General features: G+C 39.2%; 1 protein-coding gene across 1 annotated transcript; it reads right to left on the bottom strand.

Annotated features, from left to right (window-relative positions):
* Window positions 1-17: 17 nt before the first annotated feature.
* Window positions 18-8,057, bottom strand: LOC121313967 (probable 2-ketogluconate reductase). The gene is made up of 6 exons (XM_041246739.1): window positions 7,980-8,057; window positions 6,769-7,144; window positions 5,605-5,770; window positions 3,164-3,342; window positions 2,533-2,629; window positions 18-192 (listed from the first exon to the last, which is right to left on the bottom strand). The coding sequence occupies exons 1-6, from the start codon at window positions 8,055-8,057 to the stop codon at window positions 39-41; spliced, it is 1,050 nt and encodes a 349-aa protein (XP_041102673.1). The 3' UTR covers window positions 18-38.
* Window positions 8,058-24,231: the final 16,174 nt, after the last annotated feature.

Below are 24,231 nucleotides of genomic sequence, written 5' to 3'. Positions count from 1 at the left end.
ATGGCAATGTTGTTTTTTCATTTATTTTATGATTTTCTTTAGGGCTTCACCTCATCAGGTACTGGGCGACCACTGAGAGCTGCCAGAGCGTTGGTAACCATTCTCTCTACAATGTTTTGGGCAGTCTCATAAGTGTTGACTCCTATGTGAGGTAGTATAAGGACATTCTGAAGCTTCAGCAACGGATGGTCTCTGCGGATACCAAGAACAGCACATTAAAACAACCATTTAGTTTCACTCTTACAGGGTTAATCCTTGGATAGGTGGCAATGTAATCCACGGTGCCCCCCAGTGCTGTTAAAAAGCTCCTTCTGCTGTGGATTTTTGTGATGGGGTTCAGGTTGATCAAATCAACCCCAAGCATGTCCCCTCCCCTCTGGAGGCATGGATTTACTAGAAGGGCTCTTGGAATGCTGTTATATCAAATAAGTGTTGCTATATCCAGTTAAGTAATATTAGAAGCCATTGTAAATCACTTTACAAATTTCAATTGATTAAACAAATGTGATTGTTCAATTATTTTGAATTGATTAAAACCCCCTTGGTAAAAAACAATTTAGCGCTTCTACTGTGAAAAATCCCCACAGGTATAGATATTGCTTAGAAAACACTACTTTTCGGCCTGTCATTATGCTCCATCTCATCAGGAACTAGTGAACCACTAAGAACTACCAGAGCATTTGTAACCATTCTCTCCACCATAATGTTTCTAGTTTCATAAGGGTCGGATCCCACATGAAGCAATATAAGGACGTTCTGAAGCTTGAGGAATGGATGTTCCCTGCGAATACCAAAAACTGCATTAAGTTAAATAATATTGAGTTAAAGAGGGGAACCATTTCGTTATGAACAGTGATAATGCTGACAATCAAGCATTGCGAGACAAGCCGGTTGCGTGGGTAGCCCCAATCATACCCCTTATGACATTATGGAGATCCTTCTGCTTTCCTGATTGTTGCTGAATAGTGGCACACAAATCCAGGCTCTCTGCATACGGGCATTCTGTAGAATTTGGCATGATTTTTGGGTCCTCACCAAATCCCTATTGAAATGAATGGTGCGATACCCTCAACAATCAGGAACTTGTCTATTCTGGAATCCGGCATGATTTTTAAGACTTCTGCCTAAATCAATGCAAATCTGAGTCATGTGATTTATTTTCTACATTTAAAACTAGTACAAAAAACTAAACAAAAGCAAGCCATTATATACTTATACATACTCTAATAAAGTTGTTTTTCAAAGCATGCAGATAGTTTTGTTATTTTACCTTTAAGGTACAGTAGAGTTTACAGTAACTTTGTAATCCAGCCCACTGTGTAATCAGGCACAATTGTCTGGTCCCATCTTTAATATAATGCATCTTGTCTGGCTTGCTCGGGCACTGCATGTTTAAGTTTGCACTATTTACATTACCATCTTCCACGATTTACATTCAATGGGCAATTTTTATTTAAAAAAAAAAAAAAAAAAAAAGCTTTATCTGCATTTTCACATTTATCGTGGTTATATGATTCTGATTTTTAAGATGCTTTTGAACGTACTGAAGTTATGTGGCTGTTTTTGTTTTGTTTAAAATGTTTTAAAACATGTACCATTGGATTTTGCAAAGTTTGAACTGTGATGAGCGCATTATTAGCGCAACGCTGTGGAAATAATACTGCTTGGTTTCAAAACAAAAAACAAACTGGTTTTAGTGAAAAGTTGCTTATACGTTATTTAAATGTTTTGGTACATAGTTCTTGCAATAGCAAAACATTATTCTGCATTAAAAAAATATTTTTGAAACAGAGCTGCAATTTGTGCGTAAACATTCCCTGCAATTATTTTAGGTAATACCGTATGAAAGGTGTTTTTTTTTCCTATACGTTTTAAGCAGTGATGAGCGCATCATCATAATATTATTCTGTAAACTCTTACATCTATAATTCTGATTGCTTCATCACTGAAATATGGTTGTGGCATAGTTCTGTGTTTTGCTTAAAGGTACAATTAATTTGAGACACCTGTTTTTAAAATGGCTAAGGCTAAAGCTGCCTGAATTTTAGTTTCTATTACGCCCACATATGAAAAGGCTTGAGGAATGCAGCGGTGATAATGCAAGATAACACAACTTTAGTGTGAGTTTAAATGCTGAATTTCACTGAGGCTATTGCTCAGCTGTTGAATACACGACAATAACGTTAAAGACGTCGAGCAGTACCAAAACGATCACAGTGCTGAGAATTACAAATTCAGATTTTCCCAAACATCACTGACCTTGTTTGTTTCTACACTGATTTTCTTCTGGTTTTCAACTGTAAAAATAAACAGCGAAAAATTCTAGGCAAATTCTGAAAAAAACAAAAAACAAAAACTAAGAACCCTACTTAAGGTGAATGTAAACTGAAAATTCCTCTTGTCAGAGTAAAGACAGGCCAGACATATTTTATGTGCAAAGCTCATACAATTGTGTAACTGGTTACCATTTGACATTTGTGGGAGGCCTCATACAACTTTGAGAAAACTGTAACATAAAAAAAGAATCCTAACCTGGGAAGTGGTTCTGGATATGTCACATCTAGCGCTGCAGCATGAATCACTCCATTCTGAAGCGCTTCCACGAGAGCATCTTGGTCCACAACAAGACCTTTAGTAACAAAACAAAATTGAGCAGAGTTTACTGTTTCATTTATTGTACAGATCTGATATCTAAAAAGCAAAAAACAGGTCAAAGAAAGTAGATCTGAATAATATAAAAACACCCCTCTGCAACAATATTCTCTTTGTTCTTTACAGGACAACACTGGAAATGAAACTTATCTAAAAACAAATTATAAAACAACTGTATGCTAGCTTTAAAATGAAGGGTGTGGTCTTAATTTAATACTTAAACAATGGCAATATTTAGATCTCCAACTCTTGATCAATTTAACACACCCCAGTATCTCAAAACGTATGGTCTCTATCATTGACAAGGTCCAAAAACATTGATGATATAAGTATCACTTTAAATAATATTACCAGATAATCTAGGTAAATACAGAACACAAGGTAAGCAATGAAATATTCTGAAAATGTAGATGTACAAAAGTATTCCTTTAAATGGCACACCAATTATTATTTATTTTAGAATTGTATTAATCAACCATGCAGGAGCAGCTACTGTATAGTGCCTACAGACCTCTGCTGATGTTAACAAGCGTGCCAGTGGGTTTCATTAGGCTCAGTTCTCTTTCTCCAATGAGCTTGCGTGTCTGAGGTGACAGGTTCACTGCCAGCATCACAAAGTCAGACTCCCGAAGAAGGTCGTCAATCTTTTCGCAGTACTGGGCTCCCACAGTGTTCTCCTCTTCTTCTGACCTAACAGCAGAAAATCACTTGTACTGGAAAACGCCTGTAGTAGTGTCTTTTTTATTTATGCAATATTTTGCATTCTGTGGCCCAATAGTTACAGAACCCAAGAAGTTAATACATTGTGTATGCATTATCTATATACAGGACAAGATGAACTGGAATGTTGACACACCCTTAACGGTTATTGGTCAATTTCACATGTGATTTATGCTAGTAAAACTGTGTTAAAGTAGAAAATAAATATTCTGAATGTTAATTCTCATAGTATCTGTACAGTGTCCTTACCTAGCTATATGTATGATGCTTGCATCATTCCCAGTGGTGTTTGAGGTGCTTCAGCTCGAGTTCAGAAGCGGTTCTTAAGTTCCAGTTTCCAGTCAATGACAGATATTACACAGGCTAGATCAGACAAAGTGTCTTTGTGTTAACCATTTGTCAGCAGCAAGAGGTGCCAATGCACCTGAGCGTATTTAATATGAACATCTCAGAACTTTTTCAGGATCACAGCATATCCTTAACTTTAATCGCTTACCTTTATTTTGATAACAAGAACGTCTATGTCTAACTGGGGAAAACAGGAGTAATTTATCTTCAAAGTGCACACGGTAAATGTTTGGTGGTACATTTGCTATGGCAAGCCAAATGATCATTTAGAGATATATCAAATTGAATTACAGATATCTTTAATTGTGCAGTTTTTAAGATATCTGTACATCAAATTAGACCTATCTAAAAGTGAAATAAAGCTTTCTCAAATTGGTTTACAGATATCTTTAAAGAATCTGGAAACCATGTGGATTTTGCTAGCATGGTACCATATCTTAAAATGAGGGTTTTAAAGAGGATATCTCTAAATGACTTCCTGTTCATTTACACATATCTCTAAAGAGGAGGTCATTTCAGGATATCTCTAAATGAACAGGAAGTTATTTAGAGACAACTCTAAATGATTTAGATATATCTGAACATTTTAAAATATATATTAAATAATTGAGATCTCTAAATGTATTTTAGGTATCTTTAAATGATTGTGATATATATAAATTAATTTGAGATCTATAAATTAATTTGAGTATGTCTCTAAATGATAATTTGGCTTGCCATACATTTGCAACCCTTTCTGCCTTCCAAGATTTACAAATATATACATTTTTCACATACCACAAATGCAGCCCCTGCTTACTAGCAGAATATTGTTGAGAGTTGCAGAGAGCTGAGGGAGATGTAGAAACAGTGTATCGCTTCTAAAATTATTGATTTATCCATACATTTTTATTTAGCCAACAGTCATTTTCATGAAACTGTGCATCTACTGTATGTGTGTATAACACATTAGTTTCCAGCACTGCATTTGATAACTGAATTACTTAACATATCCTGATTATAATCTGATACAGTACAGTATTGAAAAATATTATTAATTTTTCCCTCTTCAGCGAGCAAAAAAGGCATGTCTTTCATATACTACTGAGAGTAGCAGACAAGCTGGGATATATAAAAGATGTACCGCTTCTACAATTATTGATTTCGAACAACAGATTATTTTTTTAGCCGTATATAATTTCCTATCTTAGAATTACTGCATTATTTAAAGTAGCCTGCTTGCTGCCACCTACAGTACTAACAATGATTTTATTTTTTGGGGTTTAAAACAAGACGTCTTTCAAACACAGTATTAGGCTGCCACTATTGGGCCAGACCTGTTGACTCGTAGAATTGATGCCTGAGGGAGACGACAGGCATTTTGGACTAAATGTGCCCCCCACTCTACTTTACAGGGCTTTGAAACTTTGATAACAGCGCTATTTGGATTGACATTGTTTTTTTTTTATTTTCCGAGGGATGCAAATTCGTATTGAAGTACAGGTATGTGTTGACAAATTGCACCCCTTTCCACCTTCCATGTGAGCTCCAATTATTGTTGTTAACAAAAATACTTTGGCTGATCTAGCATTTGTTAATATGTCTATGGCTGTAAAACAGAACTGAAGAGCAACTTCTGAAATCAGGTTAAAAAAAAAAGCTTGTGGACACATTTACTAAAAGAAGCAGTATTTAAGTAATTACAAAAATAACTATTTAGAATAAAGGGAAAAAAATGTGATGACTACAAACTTTATTTAATCCCTCGGGGAAACAAATCATTAAATAACTCTGAGAATAGGGTCCAGTTTGTTTGCATGCCAGATGAATGAAACACACAAATAAGATGACACATGTTTTTCTCGTGAATGTATCTGCTTGTATGTTTAATGCATTGTATCCTACCTTCTGTTTCGATTATGATACAAAACTTTCATATCAAATCCTCGAGCTCGCTGGGCAATCTTGTATCCAATCCTGCCCATCCCCACGATACCAAGAGTAGCACCACTGACTTCACAGCCCATAAAACTCTGAGGTAAATGTGAAGGGGCCATGGCAATCTTATAACCTACCAACAACAAAATGGTCATTAAAACTTAATTCACTTATTAATATAAGTATAGACTAAGATAAGCTGTGCTGGTCCATATACCAGAAGTACAACAAAGTTTTTTTTTTTTTTTTGGTGAAACCTTTTAATAGTATCAGCTGAACATTACCTTCATACATTACATTACCTTTCAAGAATTCAAAGTTGTCTTCCTCAGATCAGAAGTGGAAACCAAGGTACAGATTTAAAAAGCTTCTAATGTTGTGCTTCTAATAAAGGTGTAGAAACGTTATTTGTTTTTGTAAGTGCTTGTTTGGGACTCAGACTCTAGTTTTTGTAAGTGCCCGTTTGGGACTCAGACTCTTGTTTTTGTAAGTGCTTGTTTGGGACTCAGACTCTAGTTTTTGTAAGTGCCCGTTTGGGACTCAGACTCTAGTTTTTGTAAGTGCTTGTTTGGGACTCAAACTCTAGTTTTTGTAAGTGCTTGTTTGGGACTCAGACTCTAGTTTTTGTAAGTGCCCGTTTGGGACTCAGACTCTAGTTTTTGTAAGTGCTTGTTTGGGACTCAAACTCTAGTTTTTGTAAGTGCTTGTTTGGGACTCAGACTCTAGTTTTTGTAAGTGCCCGTTTGGGACTTAGACTCTAGTTTTTGTAAGTGCTTGTTTGGGACTCAGACTCTTGTTTTTGTAAGTGCCCGTTTGGGACTCAGACTCTAGTTTTTGTAGAAATGAACTAATTCTTATTAAATTTGCGGTGGTTGTTGAGGTTAATGTTGTTTATAGATAAGTCATGTTCTGTTTAAACTAATGTGGGTTAGATTAAAAGAATGCAGAGAAGGTTGGTCTTTTTAATTGGGTTGCTATTTATACAACATGTAAGGATTTTTCTTTGCCTGTGGATTACAGGCAAGTCTAAACCCAGTACAATATGAGTCATGGTACCAATGTTCTAATTGAATGTTTACATTAGGAGATGTGAATACAAAGAACAAACTATTTTATTTAATTCAATCTTACCTTCTATGAGCCTTCGAGCAGAGGCCAGTAATAACGCCATACCCAAATCTGCTGTTGCATTATCCACCACATTGGGAGTGTTGGCAATCTTTACCCCAAAGCTAGAGATCAGTGGTATATCCAGGTGGTCCACTCCAACACCACCATTTACAACCACCTTCAAATTGGGCAAGGACTGCAGAAGGTCTCGGTCAGTGTTAGGCAAGTAGGACCACACAAACACTGCTTCGATCTTGTCTGCAAATTGTTTATTGTTGTTAATGAATTCTTCATTACAGACGATTGTGAAGTGTTTCTCAATGATGGCTGCAAAGTCTTCAATGATCCCATTTGCTCCTCCTGGTTTACTAGCTAAAACATATGGCTTTCCCATTGCCTGAAAACGAAACAGCACAGAAAAGATGAAAGCATAAAGGTATAGAGCCTATACAGTTTTTAGAGATATTTCTTTAACATATTTCAGAAATTACCAATGTTGAAAACACATATGGGGTTTTGTTGTAATGTTATGAAAATAATCTCATGTAAGAATCTCCTGTTTTGCTCTTTGTTTATGTAGCCTCGCTACATAAAAGGTATTTAAGCTCATTGAATACTGCTGATAATGCAGAATATAGCTCAGCTGGGAACTCCCTCCAACCAAACACGACGGTCAAGCTATCAGCCATATTCGAAATGCCGGTCAGGCTATCAGACACTTATCTCGCAATCAGAGGCTTAACTTGTATAGATAGTTTTCCTGTTTCAGGTAGTGAAATTCTTCACTCCAAGAGATTTAGAACTGCACTGGAATACAACGAGCGATGAAATACACTTTCATACATTTTCAAAAAGAATGAAAAACGAAATATTTAATAAGTAGGAATGAAATCTCATAAATAGCTTATTGTAACAAAGGACAATTCTATGTTGTTTAAATTATTGAGAACAGATATTTTTTGCTGCATACTATTAAAATGTATTTGACCAAAAACATCTGTGTGGATACACATTATATATATATATATATATATATATATATATATATATATATATATATATATATATATATATATATATATATATATAAAACCTTCCATTGGACTCCACTCATTTCATTGCAGATATGTTGTACACATGTCCCTCTCTCATATATCAAAGTATGATTGAATTTTACTGTAGCTTTTTCTTTTTACTTACAGTAAACCTAATATCAGCCCTCTAGCCATTACATGCCACTTGTTAATGGTGAGCCGGTGGGGTTCCCAACACATGACTTCATACAGATTATCCAAGTCCATGACAATCATTTCGGTCACATTGAGCAACATTTCATTTTCTAGTGAACTGTTGCATTATATGACAGCATGTATACTGGGCTTGATTCACAAGAAACTTTGCAGATCTCATGGATAATGAGAATGTTCGTTAATGATGACCTGCAGATAACAGTCAAGGATATTGAAATACAAAACAATGCGAGGGATTGTGGGGCATTTGCAATTGCATTTGCAATCAGTCTGGCATTTGGGAAAGACCCAAGAAAAGAAAAGAAGAAACACATCACTGTTTGTTTCAGGAATCAATTGCTTACACCTTTCCACACAAAGAAAAGAAAAGCAGCAGTTGATTTAGAAAAGCTGTGTTTTCAGTTTATTGTTTGCGTAGGCTAATCTATTGTGAGGATCTAATGGTGCAATGTTCATCACGTGGCAAGTGGTATCACCTGGGATGTGCAGATGTACCTGCTATTGCCATTAAAAAAGAATCAATTGTATGGAATTGCCTGGGTTGTGAATCTCATTAAAAAGAAATTAAGCACTAATTTGCATCCCAGCACCACTCTTCCCCACCCCCTACACAACCCTGCCCAGTCTACTTAAAGAGTAAGTAGTGGGGTACCGAAAAATATAGTGTTACACATCCCCACGGGTTGCTACAACTGTTTAAATAACTTACCTGTCATTATTCTTTTCATTGTTAACAACATGACAACTTTTTACTTTTTCACCCCAGCGCATCAGCACACACAACGGCTACGATGCTGGCTCCGGGGATCAACCCAGTGCGGTCTCCCCAGCGCATCAGCATGACAACCGTCTGGATTGAGCTAAGTAGGGTACATCTCTGGGGTCTTCAAGTGGGCATCTTCCATCCTCTGTGTTTCGTTGACTAGCCCACTACGCCTCAAGAGGGCTCAACAGTGATTCTGGTGTCCCAGCATCCCCCCCCCCCCCCCCCCCCCCCCCCCCCCCCTCCACCCCCCCACTCTGCTCAGCCCCAGCTTACTTACTTGTACATCAGTGTTGCTTTCTTTCTATTGTGCTTGAGATCCCCATCCAGAATCTTTCCATCTCAACCACAGCCAGATGAACAAGGCGTGCTGATCCAGACCACAAGACAATGTCTGGTCAAAGGTTAGTGGTGGCAATCTCAGGAGGAAAAATAAGCCGTTGACCAACATCTGCCAGCATCTTCCAGTCTCTAGCAGCTTCCAGTTGTCCTTGGTGAGGCTTGGTTTTAACACCTTTTCTTGGTGGTTGCTCTCCTGGACGGAAGAATATTGTCTTTTGTGTATAATGATTGATGGAACTGGTGGCAACTTATTGATCAGGTTATGCTTGTCTTCCAGTGATAAGGCCAAACATCGCAGCACCTGATCATGGTGCCAAGTAAATAGTTTTTGGCTAAGACCCACCTTACCTGGTGATGGGAGAACATCATATGCTGATCTGATGAGGAAACTAATCCTGCTCTGTTCCATTATCCATAAGTCTTGCCAGCCGATCTTGCATTGTTCCACACTCTCCCATTTCATCCATTCTCCCTGCTTGGCCTGGGAAACGGCCTTTACACACCTGATTCTGCCCTCCTGTTTTTGCACCTCATTGACTACCAGCTTCCTCCGTTGAGCCGGGGTTGCGTTGTGTCATGTAGGAAGAGCTGAACTGAGACCAAAACCTCCTTTTCCATGCTGAACTTGCCCCATAATATCTCAGATTCGAAGGGTAGCCTTAGCATCTTCCACATCTTTCTTTGCCGTCCATTTTCTTCCAGTTTTCAACACAATTGCTGCCTCCCTTATGCATCTGTAGCGTGAATCTCCTAATGTCAATTCCAGTCTGACTTTGGTGCACTTAAACTCCTCGGTTAGAGCAGAGATTGGCAGCTGCAGTATTCCTTTACCATAAAGTCCCACTCTGCTGAGGCAGCGTGGAACTCCCAACCATTTCCTGACATATAAACTGATTAAAGCTTCCAGCTTCTCAACTGTTGTCAAGGAAACCTCGTACACAGTCAGTGGCCACAGCAGTCTTGGCAATAGACCAAATTGAAAGCACCAGCGTTTCAGTTTACCTGGGAAAGCGCTGCTGTCTATGCTCTTTAACCCTTCCACTGCTTGTTGTCTAACTTCTCCCACACAAACTGTGTCCTTTAGATCCCCGTCATACCGTCTCCCTAGACTTTTCACTGGCTTCTCGGACACTGTTGGTATTGCCTCACCATTAATGTAGAACCTTTTATCTACTACTTTACCTTTAATTATAGAGATGCTCCTTGATTTAGTGGGCTTGAATTGCATTCATGCTCATTCAATGTTATTGGTTAATTTGACCAATAACTGATCAGTGCAGGCTACTGTTGTAGTCATTGTTGTCATGTTATCCATGTATGCTTGAATTGGTGGTAATCGCAATCCAGAAGCCAAGCACTCTTCTCCCACTACCCATTTTGATGCACTTATAATTACTTCCATTGCATTGGAAAAAGCCAATGGAGAAATGGTACATCCTGCCATTATTCCAACTTCTAGGCATTGCCACGTAGTGCTGAATTTTTAAATTGAAAAACTAAATTGCAAATCTCCAAAGTAGGCTTTCACTAAATTTGTTATTGTCATTGGTACGCTGAAAAAATCAAATGCTGCCCAGAGAAGTTCATGCGGCACTGAACCATATGCACTAGTCAAATCCAAGAATGTCACATAGAGCTCCTTCCTCTCCTTTTTTGCTGATTGAATTTGTTGCCAAATTATGCTGATGTTCTAAGCATCCTGGGAAACCTGGAATGCCTGCTTTTTGCAGTGTCAATGAAGCAGTTCTTTAATAGGTAGGTTGACAATCTCTGAGCAATAATGCTGAAGAAAATCTTGCCTTCTATGTTTAATAGGGAAATAGGACGAAACTGACCAATGCTGGCAGAATCCTTTTCTTTTGGTATAAAGACTCCACCTGCTCGGTGCCATGCTCTTGGTACAACCTGTTTTTCCCATGCCACTTTCATCAACTTCCACAGGATTCGTAGAACTCCAGAAGCACTCTTGTACACTCTGTATGGAACTCCATTAGGCCATGGAGATGATGATGCCCTTGCTTTTTTCACAGCTTGCTCTACTTCTTTCCACTTAGGTGCACAGTCCTCCATTTGGTATTTGGGTGAATTGATAGGTGTGATATCTGAAGGAATTGACATAAGCTCCTGCCTTTTTGAATCTGTACGTGTTTCCTCCAAATTTCTCTCCAGTTCAAACTTCAAAATTTTAGTGTGCCATTTTTCTCACTGGTGAACATCTTCTTTACAAATTTGAATGGATCTTTATAAAAGTTAGTTCTTGCACGATCTTTCTTTTTGTAGCTTTTCTCTAGGTGCTCAGCTCTGTGCAATGTTGCAAGCTTATCTTTTATGACACTTTGTAACAGATTGAGTCCCTCCTTCTGACTTTGTTCTGCTTTTCTCCATTGCTTCCTCAACTGCCTCCTTTCTCTAACTAAGCATTCAATCTCCTGCTGCCGTCTAGACTTTCCAGGAATAGTTTATACTTTTTCCTTCCTTTTTTCAATTGCAAACCTCTCGCTTCCATATGCATAGATGATGTCCCCAAATTTATCCAGCTTCTTTTCAAATGTTCCATTTAATCTTTCCAAAGTAAAACAGAGATCCATGTTTACTGTGTCCCATGCAGTTTTCTCACAAGCACTTGGTCATTTAACTCCAGGCTTGTGCTGGTGGAGTTTCTTCGTCTCTACCACTGCAGAGTAGACAAAATTGTATTCCAGTATCTTTGTAGGGTTATTCTTAAATGAGAATTATTTAAAAGTGCCAATAAGCAATCAGTATGCAAGAGCAGACACTCAAACAAAAGAAATCAGAAACACAAAAGAAGATAATCTAAACAATATACAAAACTATCAGAAAGGAATACATGAAAACAAAATATTTAAAAAAATGGTAAAAGAAACAGTGGCTGGTGCTCCAAAACTCTGCAAGCACAAAAATACAATTCTTACAAATTAGTACGAGCCACTGTTTGTACAAAAGAAAACAAATATGTATATAAACAGTACCTCCAGATGGCAGAAATCCAAACAAACGCCTGTCCTAAATACAAAAAAAGGAGGTACAGACAGCTAAAATTATATTTAAAAAAACAAACAATAAAAATTAATGATGGGACTGAAGCCTCAGCTGATTCGATCCTACATGAACCAATTGAAGCAAACAGTGTTACGAAGCAAAGGTTCATTGAACCACTAGGTCATGTGACCCATGAACGACGTTTAGCAGTAGTAGTGATATAGGAAGAAACCAGTGTTACCAAGTCTCATGAGAAAAGAAAGCAGCACTGCCTTTCAAAACAAGCCCAATCCATTTCACAGGGAGGGAGTGGAGGTGTTTATACAAATTCCATTTTTTTTTTCAAATGACGTGTGTATACATTGACACCACTGAATCACCAAAACCACTCCTACAACCAATTTGTGGATCAAAAAGAATGCATTGCTGCAGCTCTTGTCACTTTAAAGTCAGACATTGTTCCCCTGAGCTCAGCTGAATGTGACATTATTAATCAGTGCTTTGGGTTTTACAACCATTTCACACAGCAACTACAGAGAAGTCTTCAGAAAAAGGTGTTTCAGCATCCAAAATAATTCCACTGACCAGAATGCTCCAATGTGTGTTATCACAGAAACGTGCGCTTGTTACCTCCCCTACAGCAGAAGTTTTGACAGCAGAGCTACATGCAAACATACAGAGGAGGTGTGCTAATGTGGAAACAATAAGAATGCTTTCTGTTTGTACTCTTCTTGATCTTGATCCACGTTTCAAAGTCCTTGCATTTGGAAATTCCACAAATGCACAAGAAGCTATAAGACATCTGACAGCAGAGTGTGCTTCACAAATTACTATCTCCCCTGCAACTGCTAAACAAGAAGCAGCAACAAAAACAATGCCAGCCACGGCAAGCAGCCTGAGTCTTTGGGAAATATTTGACAGGAAGTGCACAATGCTACTTCTGATGCCACTGTTGAAGTGCAGAGGTACATAAGTGATACACAACTTGACCGTTCTGAAAATTCGATCAATTACTGGTCTGCTAACTGTCAAACACCTACATCTTTCTAAGTTGGCCCACAAATACTTATGAACACATTTTTTCCAGATCTGGGGAACTAATAAAGAACAAAAGGAACGGACTGAAAAGCAGCACATATCAGCATGTCTTGTTTTTGAACCACAAAAAGCCAAAATCTCTTAAGAGCAAGTACAAGTCTTCTGAGCCCAGGAGGAGAGGATTAAAAAGAAACAACCTTTCCGAATGCAGCCAGCTATATCTGCCACTTCCACAGAGGAGCACTTATATATCAATAAAGCAATAATTGATCAACAATATAATTAATTAGTGTTAAGCCACCTTCCCATGGTCGTAATGTCCCACCTGCTACATTCATATTTTTGTTTTGTTTCCTTAAGCTAAAACAAAGCCTACATATGCATTCATACTACATACCCAGCTGCTCCAATTAATAGCAGAGGAATGGCTGTTTAATTCACAGTGGCCAGAAAGCATCAAGGTGGGAGGAAGCTTGTGTGCCACCAGCTAAAAGTACAAACAATGTCTGTCTTTCAAGCACATTAAACTGCACACATGGCTAAACTACAAAAGCCAGGAATCATATTATAGAGACATTTGAGACGACCTTACTCACACTTTTTTTCTTGATAAATGAAATGAAAAAGAATGAAATTAAATAAAATTATGATTAAATGTTAAATACATAATTTAAAATGGGATTCCTAAACAAAATGAATTATCTTTTTTTATTCCCACAGCAGCCCGAGAAACCACAGGAGATTCCAGATCAACGTGGCTTACACAATGTACACAAGTCACAGTGTAATTACGTACTCAGCGCACTGTGCTACGCGAACCAATGTTGAAAAATACCAAATTTGAAAATACTGTATCACAATTAAACAAAGTGACGTCTGTCACAAAGACGGACGAAAGGGGCGGCGTCAGAGCCAGGAAAGGAATACACACAGACAAGACGGATGAAGTGAAATGATGAGACGCTTGCTTGCGCCGGTTTATTGTAAATAAAAGGGTTTTAAACAGACAAAAGGCAGGACACGGCACATTCGCCAAAATAAATAGATAAACAAACGGTGAGCAGATCGACAAACAAACACGGTGAGTTTTAAATAAACAAGTATCGTTCTGGTCTTACCAGCACGCAATAGCAATTGATATTATAACTCTTTCTCCTTCTCTCTTTCTCTTTCTCTTTCTCTTTCCCGTTCCCTACTCTCCCTACTCTCCCTACTCACCCAACACCCAACCCCCAACCCCCAACCCCCAACCCCAACCCCCAACCCCCAGTGGGTGAAAACATACTGCTTTTATGCAGCTGTACCAAGACTCGATTGCTAATCAATCATTCAATTGGAGTCTCGGTACAACTGCACGTGAATTAATAAAGTGCAATTCCCCGTGATCGCATATTATTACATTTTACTTGCACGTGAAGTGCTGTGCAATACTTGTGCCTAAATACAAATATACATTTTAAACACTCGTGTTACACAGACCCGTTTATATCCCGTGTACCAATGACTATACACCAACATTTAACACACCACACGCAACATATAACAGATAATATACACAGGGGTGGGCACTTTGTCACACGTCCCAATAAACGACTTTAATAGCACTGGGAAGAAGCCTCTCCCAGAGTTGTATCCCATTTAAGCAGAAATCCCGATTACCACTATCCGATTAGGCGATGCCGAATGTACTTACCAGTATCTGACTTGCAGCAGTAGTCATTCCCTTCGTCTGCAACAGTAAAGGAAGTCTTCTGACTGACAGAAACATACTGAATTGATTTTACTTTTTTTGTGTATTGTTTGTATACGTGTGTGTATACATGTGTTTTTATTGATACTGCTTGGATGTATAATTGTTGTATTGTTTATTATTGTGTATTGGTCTACTTAAGTCTCTCTTTGTGTTAGCGTTGCACTGTTGAGATGTAACTGTGCTGGCCCTGTGGGTACAAAGTAAATCAACTAAACTAAAATATACTAAACTGTAGAAAGTATTAATAATTATCAAATCCAACCAAAGGTCGTTAAACGTAGATGTGACTTAGTAAACTGGATTAGCTATTTAATTTAATTTAAACAGGACAACTATGTTAAGTCTGTCAGCAATTGCTTTTTAAATGGTTAACAAGTACAATACATTGTAAGTGTTACAAGTTTTATTTCTGCAGTCCAGAGTCCAAATCTTGAACCTCTAAGAATAATATCATGTTGCAATTATGAACATAAATTCAAACTGTCCTTACTGTATTGGCTAAATCAATGTACACCCACCCGCCCTTATGGAAAAACATATCTTTTTAATATATGGTAGAAAAGTATGATCCTTATATTTTTGATATATAGAAATTGGCCCCTTTTTATATATTTAAAATATATGGGATATATTTAAAATATATTTGTCTGCAATCCATATATTTATTTTATATGTTGAAAATATATGGTATATATATTTCTGTATATTTCATGAGTCTGTAATCCATATAAAATAAATATATGGATTACAGACAAATGTATTTTAAATATATCCCATATATTTTAAATATATAAAAATGGGCCAGTTTCTATATATCAAAAATATAAGGATCATACTTTTCTACCATATATTAAAAATATATGTTTGTTCCATAATGGCGGCTAGTTCCCATGAGAAAAAATAACTTCAGTCTGTCATTCAATGATGAAAAAAACACGTAGCTTCTTTTTACAAATTTGCCACATTATCATTGATTTGATCATGAAAAACTAGTTGAAAATATTACTACACAAAATAAATTTGTTTGTGATTAGAAAAGAAGCCAATTCTACAATGAAAATGCAGCATGATACAATACATACAGTATTAGAGTCCACATTAACTGAAATGCAAACATTTGTATTAGTCAGAGCCGCTTTACCTGGATGCCTTGGGAGAAGTACAAATATCCCGTATAAGCGGCTGTCCCAATTAAATGAGAGGCATTGAGACAACCTTAGTCCCACTTTTGTATTTATAAATGAAAAGAAAAAGAATTAAATTACACCACATTATGATTAAATGTTAAATACTTCATTTAAAATACAAGTCCATTTTTTTGTTATTTTTAAACAAAATTAAATCACTAATTTTTTTTATTTCTACATGAAATGAAAAATAATAAGAATCACATCTTATCACAAGGCAAGGCACCTACGATGTTGGTATGCCAACTGCCTTTGCCACTGCAGCCTGAGAAACCACAGGAGAGTCCAGATCAACGTGGCTTACACCATGTACACAAGTCACAGTGTAATTACATACTCAGTGCACTGTGCTACGCGAACCAGTGTCTTGCTCTGAAAAGTGATCTCTGTTCATCGTTTGAAAATACTGTATCACAATTAAACAAAGTGATGTCCCAATTAAACGACTTAAATAGCACTGGAAAGAAGCCTCTCCCAGAGTTGTATCCCATTTAAGCAGAAATCCTGATTACCACTATCCGATTAGGCGGCGCAGAATGTACTTACCAGTATCTGACTTGCAGCAGTAGTCATTCCTTTCATCTGTAACAGTAAAGGAAGTCTTCTGACTGACAGAAATATGAGTTGATTTTACTATGTTTGTGTATTGTATGTATACGTGTGTGTATACATGTGTTTTTATTGATACTGCTTGGATGTATAATTGTTGTATTGTTTATTATTGTGTATTGGTCTACTTAAGTCTCTCTTTGTGCACTGTTGAGATGTAACTGTGCTGGCCCTGTGGGTACAAAGTGAATCAACTAAACTAAAATAAACTGAACTGTAGAAAGTATTAATAATTGTCAAATCCAACCAAAGGACGTTAAACGTAGATGTGACTTAGTGAACAGGATTAGCTATTTAATTTAATTTAAACAGGACAACTATGTTAAGTCTGTCAACAATTGCTTTATAAATGGTTAACAAGTACAATACATTGTAAGTGTTTACAAGTTTTATTTCTGCAGTCCAGAGTCTAAATCTCAAACCTCTAAAAATAATATCATGTTGCAATTATGAACATAAATTCGAACTGTCCTTACTGTATTGGCTAAATCAATGTACACCCACCCGGCTAGTTCCCATGAGAGAAAATCACTTCAGTCTGTCATTCAATGATGAAAAAACATGTAACTTCTTTTTATAAATTTTCCACAATTTCAGTGATTTGATCATGAAAAACTGGTTTAAATTATTTCTGAACAAAACGCATTTGTTCACAATTAGAAAAGAAGCCAGTTTTACAATGAAAATGTAAACTGATAAAATACATATTACTGTCCACTGAAATGCAAACATCGTCAGTTAAAGACTTGGCTGCATCCTCTCCAGATGGTTGTGTGCCAAGGGAAAGCAAAAAGATTGCCTAGGGGAAGAACCCATGTAAGAAGCCGTCTTTGCAGTCTTATTTATCATGCTCTGCATCTCTTTCCCCTCCTCCCTCGACTTCTCCAAGGAAGAGGAAGAGAAAGAATCACTGGTCTAAGAGATCAGCAGACTCCAAATAAATGGAGAAACTCTGGGCAGCTGTTTCCCATCATGGCACAGTGCTCAGCCTACCACCCCGTTCCCTTGGAACAACACAAAGCTTTAAGCACGGACTGGCAGCAAGAGGATATGCTATCCATTGCTGCCTCTGAGGAGGTGGATTCAGACAGTCCATTATGGGCAGCTAGTTTCTGCCTGTCAGCAGAGATTTTGCTGCTGGTTAGGAGGGCCACTGAAAAATTGGAAGTGCCCTGGCCTGCAGATGACGTACGGAAGCAGTCCATCTTTGAGGATGAGCCTGCTGCCTCTCCCATCTCCCCCCAGTGCACCCAGATTTTCTCTATGAAGTCAAATCGTCCTGGGGTCACCCGGCTACAGCTCTGGCTGTTTCCCAGTCGAAGGGGATGTTGTACAGCATGTATGACGCGGAGAAGCTGGGTTTGGGCCAATTTCCTCCTGTAGATGCTGCAATTGCCTTTCTGGTGCAGGCACCTAAATTAGTGCTTCTCGCCAAAGACGAGGTCATTTTGAAGAGGGATATTCGGCCAGTGTTTTCGCCGCAAGGCTGGGTAACTACAACAATACACTGGTAGTCTACCAGACCTGTTTGTTGAAGGCTCTTTCTGAGTCATAAACCCTCACCACAGTAGCTGGAGGAGCTGCTCCATATCTCAAAGCTGAACGGGCAGGCTGTGGGCAGAAATCTTGCTGCTCTGATAGCTGCAAGACGACATCTTTGGCTTTCCCAGGGACAGGTGCCAGATGGAGATAAAACACTGTTGTTAGATGCCCCCATTGCACCAGGGCATACCACTGGTCCGGCGGTGGATGAGATGCTGCAACGCATGCCAATGCCTGGCATGCATAAAATTAACAAGTAAATATTTCAACATTAAGTACATGTGTAGACATCATATAAAATAAGATATTATTATTATTCATTGTTTTAGACATACCAGATCTGCAACATAATTCCTGTCAGGGTCTGTTCAAAGCAACCTGCGGAAAATGTAGGTACTTGTTAAAGTGCTCAGTATGATAGGTAACAACTGCGTGGATGGCTCTATTATATCTCCCGCAACTTGCTTAAAGCTGCTGGTTGCCATTAATCGGAGAGTCAAACAGACTTTCAGATGGGTGGGGAGTGCGTGGCTGCAGTGTGTGATGGGCTCCACGATGGGATCGAGCAAGTCTGTAACTTTCAGGATTGTTGTAGGGGCCAACCTGTATCTTGCCCACACCTCTTCCAGGCTATAAACCTCTAGCAGGTTTTGGTGGTCTCTAAATACATGCTTTCTTCTTAGATGTTGTCTGTGAATAAAACTAATAAGCTCCATTTGAAAAACATTAGCTCAAGATCTTATCTGATTTTAAACCTGCTGCGAAGATCGGAACAGGATCAAATTTTGAGCTGAAACTAAAAACTCAGGATCAGCGCTGATCCTTTTAGTACAACTCAACACATCACAGGAGCAAGATCGGAGCCTGGATCAAGGACCAGATCCCTTTAGTACAACCGGTCCCAAGTGCTCTTCAAAGGTGCTGGAGAACACAATCATGTCATCAAAGTAAGTCAAGAGCGTGATCAGGTCCCAAGACAGGAGGTAACTGGCTGTGTTCTGTAAACCAAATGGCATTCAATTCCATTTGAATAAGCCCATGGGGGCTGGGGGGGATTACTGGCTTGGCTTGGCTTGCTCAGCCACCTCCACCTGCCAATAACCAGAAGTAAGATCAAGGATAGAGAATAACTTGGCATTACCCAGAGCATCTAGGCTTGCTCAATATGTGGCAACGGTAAGGCATCTCTTACTGTCCTGGAATTTACCTGCTGTTAATCAATACGCACTCAAATGGAGCCATCCTTCTTCCATGCTACCACTATTGGAGATGCATTGGGGCTGTAGCTCAGTCTAATCGCTCCCGCATCCACCATGTCTTACAAATGCTTCGCAACCTCTTGGTATTGAGCTGGCAGTATGGTTAACACACTGGCCTTGGGTTTACTTGGGGTATTTCATGCTTAACAGTTGAAGTGCATTCCATATTAAATGCGTTCTTGGAGAACAAACACTTCAGCGTTTGTTCTCAGCATGTCCTTTAATATCATATGTTGGTCATTGTCTAGTACAGCAGATTCGCACAGGTCAACTTCTAGACCACCAAGGTCAGCCTCTCACCCTCTTCTAGCTGGCACTCCAGGTTCCTCACAGCTTCATTGCTGCTCACGGTTGATAGACTTGCCAATCTCTAAGTACAAAGCTTTCTTCATTGAAGTCTTTCCACTTTTCTCTCCAAACATACTATGGTCCACTTTGGGGAAAGGTTCTATTTAAGACTCATCAGACCACAAAATTTATTTGAAAAATGCCTTAGATTTCTGTTCATATTTCTTGGTTTATTTAGATAATAAGGTTACAATTCTTTCATTCACTATTGTGCCTGATGCTTCTTTCTTTAAGTCCTTTGCTTTTAATCTTGGATTATTTTTAGCTGCTCCGGCGATTTTCCTGCCTGCTGTACCCATAATTTTCCTTGGATGTCCACTTCTTTCAAGTGTTGGTTGGATTTGTTCTGTGGCACTTCTTGTCCACTTATTGCGGATTTTGTATTCCATATTTCTTTGACACTGTTCTGTAGCTATTTCTTTTGTTGTAGTTTGCTACTAAGGTTTTCTCAAACGTGAATCCAACTCATTTGTCAACCATCATCTACTGTGTTGCCAAAACATTCTTCTTCAACAGATATTGGAAATAATTACTTCTTTTTTCTGACTACTGACATTATAATGCAGTTTAGTTATTGTGTAATGGTTTTCAATCAATGAATATATATTTTTAATTAGTTCTATAACATTTTATAGACTTTAATGTCATGAAGAAATATATGAAATTACTCAAGGGCTTTTGTTTTCTTTATAAAAAAAGTGTTTGTTAAAAACTACTGGAAATTGTGTATTTTGGTCTTTGTCATATTATTTAATGGCTGACATTTACTATATGCTTGTTTTAAACATTTTCTTGAATGATCTTATATTAAGTGCACCCATAGCAGCTCCTCTATTATAAACCCCGCTCTACTTCCTGCCGGCGGCACCAATAGACACTGTGTGTTTCCCATGGCGGCTCTTGGGTCTATAATGGTACAGAAGTCAAGTAAGCAGCTGCTGTCTGCAGTATTGCTTTCCAAATACCTAACTACACAAACAAACACTACTGTATATAACTAGAAATGCAGTTTTTTGTGTGTGCTCTGTATCACTGATCTGAGTAGAGGATGCAACAATGTGGCAGTGTGGCAGGGCAAAAGCCTGCTGAGGCACGTGTGTATGTGTTGGTGTGGAGAATAATGGGTTGGCAGGGAGGGGGTTACATACACATATAATCAGGTGTCAATAATGTATTGGGGTATTCTGTCCCATTCTTCAGTCAGTGCAACACTTAGATCTCTGGTGTCACGTGGAGGGATACAACACTAACAAACATGACATCCTAGAAGGTCAAAAGGTTTCTTTTTTTTATGGAATTAAAGTTTGGACTTCTTGCTAGCCAGTCCATAACCTCTATAATCGCCTGCTCAAGATAATCCATAACAATCCTGGCACTATGACCATGGGCATTATTTTGCATTAGAACAAACACCAGCAAATGTCTTCCTACAGAGTCCAAGACTGTGTCCTGCAAAATCTGCATAATAACCATCCCATCCAAAACACTGAATTGGCAAATCGTTCTTCTCAGGCTCTCCCTATTTGAACGCATTTATCATTAATATGCAGGTCATTAGTGACACTTTGGTTCAAGTTTCTTTTGTTTTGCTGAGAATACATTGACATGCTCGAGATGGTGCTGGTGCCTACTAATATAAAAACACTTATAGCCTACATTACATACAATATGTTTATGGTAGGCAACTAAAACTGAAGAGCTATTCCTGAACTTGACTGAGTACTAAAACAACCTTAAGACAAACTTAGCACCTACCACTTTAAAAAGATTTGAGTAATTGCAAAAAGAACTACTCAGAATTACTGGAAACACCATAAAAGATAGGCCTGTTTTAAATGACCCCAAAAAATGTAATGCTACTTGCATGCCAGCAGAGGACAATATATACCAGATTACAGTGTAACAAGAACATGCATACTTGATGTGATATGACAGCTGCTAACCCCTGGATGGGACCTAGAAAGAAACTTCGTGTTTTGTGACTATGTCATATCATTACAGCATGTGAATTGTTTTTTAAAAAAAATACTGCATATTTTTTTAATTGTTTTGACCATAAATATAGGCCACGGCAAAGGCTGCTCTGAACAGCCATTCCTTTACACTGCTTGGAACCAGTGGACGACACATTTAAAGCAGCTGTTGATGCCCTGTCTGCACATTTCAGCCCCTGGCAGAGTGTTCTTCTCAACTGCTTTCAGTTTCGTCAGCAAGTTCCGCAGCCTGGTGAGTCAATCATACAGTTCATATCAGCATTGAGAGAGCTAGTACAGCAGTGCAAATTCGGAGCGCTGCAGGACGAATTAATAAGGGATCAGTTAATTGAAAAAAAGTCTTTTGCACAACTGAGGGAGCACCTGTTATTAGAATCTCATGACTTATCATTGGGGAAAGTAGTGGATATCGGGAAGCACGTGGAAGCTTCATTAGCAGCAGCTAGTAAACTAGTAGGTGCCTCAACACCGCCATCTTTAGACATAACACAAGTGCAAAAAAATTCTCCATTACGTCCCAGGTGGTGAAGTAATTGTGGATCACTCAGGCATGCTACTCATTCTCCTGAGTGTCCTGCAACTGGCCAGTGCTGTAGGAACTGCCAAAGATGGAACCACTTTGCCCAGTGGTGCTGCTCAGCACCCAACTCACCCACTACCGCATGTGACACTGCAACTTCGTCACCAGTAGCAATCAACTCATTGTCCTAGCCAGCCACTCCCTTTAAAACCTGTGGTTGCTATGTGAATGACAGTTTGATTTCGCGGCTGGTTGATACTGGTGCCAAGGTCTCGCTCATAAATAAGGTATCTTATGATAGTTTTTTTTCACACGTTCTCTTACAGTAGACTTTGTTGACTCACTCTGGTTATATCCACGTCCCAATCATAGTGCTGGGCACTGTCTGCCTGTCTGTGCAGTACAAAAACCACCCCCCTGCCCCTTCAATTTTCTACATCACCTCAGCTGGTGTCAGTTTGATGATTTATTTCACAGCCTACACTTTCGGCTGTCTGATTCCTGCGAGATCAAGTCACAACAGAACTACAGCACCTCCTCGACTCCGACATCCTCAAATCCATCAACGCTTCCCCTTCGAACCTGGTCATCGCACGCAAAACATCTGGAGAACTGCGCTTGTGTGTGGACCTCTGTGCAGCCAACAAAACCATAATTCCACATAAATAACCCCTGCCCACTACAAAAGAACTCATCACATAATTCCATGGCTCCACTGTTTTCAGTAAACTGGATTTAAAGCAGGGCTACCTTCACTCGCCAGCCTAGACCTCACGGCCTTTGTCACACATATGTTTTTTTTTTATATAAACAAGGTCTTCAGCCTCAGCTCCGCCCGCAGCTGCTTCCAGAACACAACTTCCTTTCTTCTAGCTGGCATATCTGGGGTATCCATCTACTTGGACAATATTGTAGTTCATGGAGCCACCCAATCTCAACATGATGCCCGCCTACTTCAGGTTTTCCATCACCTCTCTGCCCATCAGATCACGCTCAAGACTGAGAAGTGCCTCCTCTGTTTTCCAGAGCTAGAGTTTGTAGGGTGCACCAGGGGTCACCACATCCTGATTCCAGCAGCTCTGAGAGCACAGTTCTTGAGAATGGCACATGAAGGACACATTGGGGTGGTTAAACTTAAACAGCGCTGCAGGGACATTGTCTTGTGGCCAAACATCAACCAAGACATCGAGCTGACGGTCAAGGATTGCACTGCATGCCTCCTGAGCAGCAACTCCTCTCCACTGACTCCTGCCCTTCTGTCACCTGTGCAGTGGCCGTCACCACTCAAGCAGTGATTCAAAGGCTGGATTCATTGACTGCTCTTTGGGACCTACCAGACATTATTACCACAGACAACGTACCCCAATGTATCTCAACCAACTGTACTCTTACCTGGCAGAAAAAGTTATCAAACACATCAGGGAGACCATATACCACCCCAGGTGTGGAGCGCCTCAACCAGACACTAAAGAATGGCATTTGTGCTTACCTGAGGGCTGGCAGTCCAAAGCAGCTCTCCTGCAAACAGTCCTACACTTCTGTGCTTCTAAGCACACAACTACAGGGGTGTCTCCAGGGTTGCTGGTGCTGGGAAGAGAATTACAACTCCCTCTCGATCGCCTTTGTTTTGCAAAAAGTAATCCTGCACTGTCAGCAACACTTTTGCAGGTAGAGGTTCAGAAGCAGCGTATGAAGCTGAGGTTTGACCAGTCCAGAAGGGCCAAACCACCTACATTGCAGGTGCTGAACTGGGTGCTTGTCTGGCTTCCCCGGCATCACAGCAAGTTACAGCCTCAATGGTCAGAACCGTCACAGATCATGAAAAAGCTGGGTCCAGCCACTTACTGTCTGCAGGATGGGTCACAATGGCATGTGATAC

Source organism: Polyodon spathula, chromosome 4, assembly GCF_017654505.1.
Source record: "Polyodon spathula isolate WHYD16114869_AA chromosome 4, ASM1765450v1, whole genome shotgun sequence".
NCBI lineage: Eukaryota > Metazoa > Chordata > Actinopteri > Acipenseriformes > Polyodontidae > Polyodon > Polyodon spathula.
This window is presented reverse-complemented; position numbering and strand designations above follow the sequence as displayed.